The following is a 5,010-nucleotide window of genomic DNA, read 5'->3' as shown; positions in this document are numbered from 1 at the left end:
GCTCCATTACTTCCTGAATATTGTACCTCTGGAGAGGCTGTTTTCCTTGTCTGGAAAGGTGGATAGTCTTCCTTGCAAAGATATTACAAAGATGAAAAAGGATAACAGGAAGAGCATATCAGTGAGTCCAGGCCACAGAAGATGCTCACTGCTGCAAGGTCCCTGCAAGTGGGGGAGGAGCTTGGGGAAGATGCGGAGAGCTCCGAGCTCAGCAGCCTGGTGACTGAGGCTGGTTTTAGATCTGGAGGGGATGACTGGCTGTCCTCTTAAAAGTCCAGAGACTGGGCCTTCCCTGGTGGCACAGCAAGTTAAAGCACAGCACTAAGAAGCTAAAGCCACTACCCCATGAGTTCAATCCCCGCCCCAGAGGTGACCGACATGGTGCGGCAGACCTCTCCTGACCCGCCTACTACTCCCCTCAGCAGTGTACTTTGTCGATCTGCCTGTTCTGCTCCCCACTGTATCTCAGGTGAAGCCTTTCACTGCTCCCCAACCCCCCGCACCTCTTTCAGGATCATATCCATTTAGTCCCCTTCTTTCTAGTTTTTCCACCCTACTCTAGGGAGCCCATGGGTAAGTGTTCCGTCACACCGTTCACTTTGATAGACTTTTAAGAACTTGAGTTAAATATTATAATGTTAATATCTGCAGACATCTCTAAGATCTCTGAAAAGGAAGAAAAAAATAAATCAAGAAGACATTTGTTTCTAAATCACATATATTTGTTTAAAAGTATATATGGTAGGTTATCTTGTTGAAAAATCTCCAGCAGGCCCTTCCCGGTGGCGCAGCGGGTTAAAGCACAGCACTGAGAAGCTAAAGCCACTTCCGCATGAGTTCGATCCCCGCCTGCCCCGGAGGTGACCACATGGTGTGGCAGACCTCTCCTGACCCGCCCGCTGCTCCCCTCAGCAGTGTACTTCATGGATCTGCCTGTTCTGCTCCCCACTCTGTGTCTGGTGAATCCTCTCACCACCCCTGCACCTCTGGCCTGTACCCCAGCTCTGTATGAATAAATAAATAAAAATCTTAAAAAAAAATATCTCCAGCATTCTAAAAGGGAAATGTTACTTCGTGTCATTGTAAATATAATTTGGGTTAAGTATTTTAAAAGATCTATTAGAAATCCTGTGATACAGAGAACTCCCACTGTGAACCTGCTTTTACTAAACTGCACTGGGGGTGATTTCATCAGTTCACATGGAGGGGAGCAACAGAAACACCTCTAGGAACTCATCATCGTGACAGCTCTATGGATGTGGTAAGATCCTTATTTCTTACAATATACTGTTGTTCAGAAGTGTTTGATTTGGGGGGTATCTAATTAACAATTAGTATTGATGATCTCAGAGCTAAAAAGAAATGTACTTTCCCTGAGATTTTTCATTTATTCATTCAACAAATATTTATTGAGCACCAATACGTGCTCATGTGCCCAAAGGGGTTAGGGCCACGCCTGTGTGGCAGCAGGACAAAGTCTCCCCTCAGGTCTGGGCATGAACTCTGTGCCTCAGAGGTCCAAATTAGCTGGATTTCCCAATTAACCTACAGTAGCCACTTTCTAGGACTTTGAGCCTATATTTTCAAGCCTCACTCCCAGCTTTACTTCATGTCTCCTGTTCTATTTTTTACAATGATTATTTTTGTACATTGTCTTAATCTTTTCTAGAACATGAAGTATATAATATGCGTGTTTTTGTTCTGGTTAAAAGTTCTCAAAAACTTGTTAAAATTTAATAGTTTTTGATATTTATTTTTCACAATGACTAGTCTTTAAAAAGTATGATGGTGAGGGCCCTTCTTGGTGGTTCAATGAGTTAGGACACAGTACTGTAAGCTAGCTGCAGCTGCTTCAGTGCGAGTTCGATCCCCACCCCCAAAGGTGACCCACATGGCACCGCAGACCTATCCTGTATTCCTGTGTCTCCCCTCAGCAGTGTACTTCGTCAATCTGCCTGTTCTGCTCCCCACTCTGGTGAATCCTCTCTGGTGAATCCTCTCACTGCCCCAGTTCTGCATGCATAAATAAATAAAGCTTTAAAAAAAAAAGGTATGATGGTAAAGTGAGAAAGAAATAAAGGGTAGAATATCTAAAAAGGTTTGAATAAACACATGTGTTCTTACCTTATCTTAGAGAGGTTCTTGAATCATCAGCTTATCAGTCAAGCACATAGTAGATGCTCAGTGAATAACTGCTTAGTAAATTTATACTAGAGCCTGTTACAAATCTATCTGTATCACATAAAGTCTTGTGTTCATTCCTATACTATATTTAAAAAATAATCTTGGGGATGTCACAAATGATACATGATTAAGAGATGTAGTTTATTTTTATCAACAGCAGCTAGTATAATTTACATAAAAATGACAAATTAAAAATGAAATATATCATCAGTATAATGATAATAATCTAAGAGTCTCCCACAATTTAATCCATTTTACAATACAGAGACTACTTTAGTAGATATTACAAGATATACCATAACATTAATTATTTCTCAAGATTTTAAGAAGTATGGCTTAAGTACCAGGCTTAAATAGTGAAGAAGGTCTTTATCAGCTGCCTCAAAACTGATTGCAGGACAAATTTTAAAAATCTGAAATCTGAATGCATATAAAAGCATTATGTCTACATTATCAATAGTTAATTTATTTCCTGTAAAGTAGTTTCTTCAGTCAATAAGCCTTGATTCTTTGTTGTAATGTATCTCAGACAGGCATACTAAGACAAACAGGGTCATATATCTTTATCGTTTCATCCCAAGCACAGTCAGCCACCTAGAAAACAAAAAAGAAGAAACATAATCTACGGCCACTAATTACAAGAATTATTCAATGCTAAAGGATAATTTATACAAAATATACAGTCATTCTTTTATATATATTTTTAAATACTGACCTTCAAATAAACCAAGACGCATGATTTAAACTATAGTTCCCTGCAGGCTTTCTACAGCTGGTTCTCAAGCTTTGGTGTGTATCAGAATCACCTGAAGGACAGGTGGCGATCACAGTCCTCAGAGATATTACCTAAGGCTGATCTAAGCCATGGCCCACAAATAGGCTTCAGAAAGTCCACAAATGCAACATTTTGCACATATATAAATTTTGGGAAGAGTCGAGAAAGAAAAATTTCCTTCAGATTTATCAATTCCCAGCCCCTAAAAAGTTAACCTAGAGCACTTATGAACCGTGAAATATAATCACCTGGGGAACATTCTAATACATAGCCAGAATCAAGAATCTTCTATAAAAAAAAATCTCTGATGTATATCAATTTTCTCAACTGGACTTTTGTTACATGCACTAAGCTGGAGATTTCTTTGAAGTATTTTAGATTCAGGAATGATTTTTCTGTTGACTAACAAGAAATTTGACATTTAACAGAATCCAAGCATTCTCCTTAAGTAATATGGGAGGAAAGGAGAGACTAATTTGCCATTAATATAATGAAAAACATGTGCCATATTTTCACATTTGCATTTAAAACCTAAGTTTCAAATCTGGGAGGCTGCTATGTGGTAGGAAAAGAGCATGAGAAAAGGACTAAAAGAGATGGAATATAAGAGAACCGACCTTAAAGAAAACTATCCCTATCTGAAGAATTACTAAACCAAAAGTTTAGATACCTATTTCTATTCTATATGTCATATATCCAGAATTACTACTAAAAATGCATGAAAAAATTATTAATCATTTAAGCTGTATTTACCCATGATTTTATTCAAGATTTGCATGCTGCTGAGTTCCAAATAGCCTGAAGTGGTTTACAGGTTAACCCACAGGATCAAATAAAGCAATTTACAGATTTAAAATAAAACTGTTCTTAAGTGAACAAATGAAACTAAAGCTTCCGATGCTTAGCACAAAACTGAGCAAATTATCGTACTCAAGTGGCAAATTGGGCCCTACACTGTATGATCACTGAGAGAACAAAAGCAAGCTGGGTTCAATAGCTGCTTTCTAACAACAAGCACATGTGGCTGTAACCACCTTTTGTTTATTAAATTCTGGAAAGGATCCTTTTAAGAGTCAGGGATTCTATCTTGACAAAGTATATCAAATCTATAACTCTGTTTTGTACACAGTAAATCTTTAATAAATGCTTGTTAACTGAAAGGAAGAATCCATGCAGGAAAGTTTTTTCCTTCCTCACTAGGCCTAGATGAATAGAGTCTTGCTGATAAACAGCACCTAATCGGGTGTGTGGTCAGAAATCTGAGTCAAGGCAACAGGTTTTATGGGACGTTTGTGTGTCACAAACATTAGAGAGGCTTCAGAGAGCTTTATTCTATAGCAAATATTCCTCTATACTAAATGCTAGTTTAAATTTAATTTAAAACAAAATTTGTATATAGATACATCCTTATATGTATCAGTCACTTACTCAACAAGTATTAATTGAGCACCTCCTTTATGTCAGATGTTTGCTCATTGTCCTCAATCCTGTATGCTGGTCTCTGTCCTTACAGATCTTGGTTCTAGTGGAGAGATGTATACAGTGTAGAGAGATGAATACAACGGTAGGGTTATGAGTATGGGGCCCCGCAGGAGCAGGTAAGTCGTCAGTAAAGCAAAGTGGGAGTAAAGGGCATGCTTTCCAAAAGAAACCTTATCTAAGTGGTGGCTGACATAAGGAAGGTGCCTTAGCCAGAGAATGTTTTTTGTTACTATTTGTGGGGTGGGGACATGATAAGGAAAAGGAAAGTGTTGTAGGCATTAGAATAAAGATAAATGAAGAACTTAAAAACTCTAGCTATAGAACAACTAAATTGCCTTGAAACTCCTCAGATGAGGAGAACTGATGAAACTCAACAAAAATAAACAACCCCATCAAAAAATGGGCAGAAAAGCTAAAAAGACACTTCTCCAAAGAGGAAATGCAGACGGCCAACAAGCATATGAAAAAATGTTCAACATCACTCATAATAAGGGAGATGCAAATTAAAACCACAATGAGATACCACCTCACCCCAGTGAGAATGGCACATCTTCAAACAAATAGCAACA

The 5,010-nt window shown here is 38.4% G+C and overlaps 1 protein-coding gene across 1 annotated transcript in view; it reads right to left on the bottom strand.

Moving 5' to 3' along the window:
- Window positions 1-2,298: 2,298 nt before the first annotated feature.
- The window catches only part of PEX7 (peroxisomal biogenesis factor 7), a 53,004-nt gene continuing 50,292 nt past the window's right edge, over window positions 2,299-5,010 (bottom strand). The window contains exon 10 of the mRNA XM_004673884.2: window positions 2,299-2,778. Coding sequence (XP_004673941.1) covers window positions 2,710-2,778 — 69 coding nt within the window. The 3' untranslated portion in view covers window positions 2,299-2,709. The remainder of the gene's footprint in view (window positions 2,779-5,010) is intronic.

The sequence above is a fragment of the Condylura cristata genome, unplaced genomic scaffold (genome assembly GCF_000260355.1).
Source record: "Condylura cristata isolate star-nosed mole 26May11 unplaced genomic scaffold, ConCri1.0 scaffold00001, whole genome shotgun sequence".
Classification (NCBI taxonomy): domain Eukaryota; kingdom Metazoa; phylum Chordata; class Mammalia; order Eulipotyphla; family Talpidae; genus Condylura; species Condylura cristata.
This window is presented reverse-complemented; position numbering and strand designations above follow the sequence as displayed.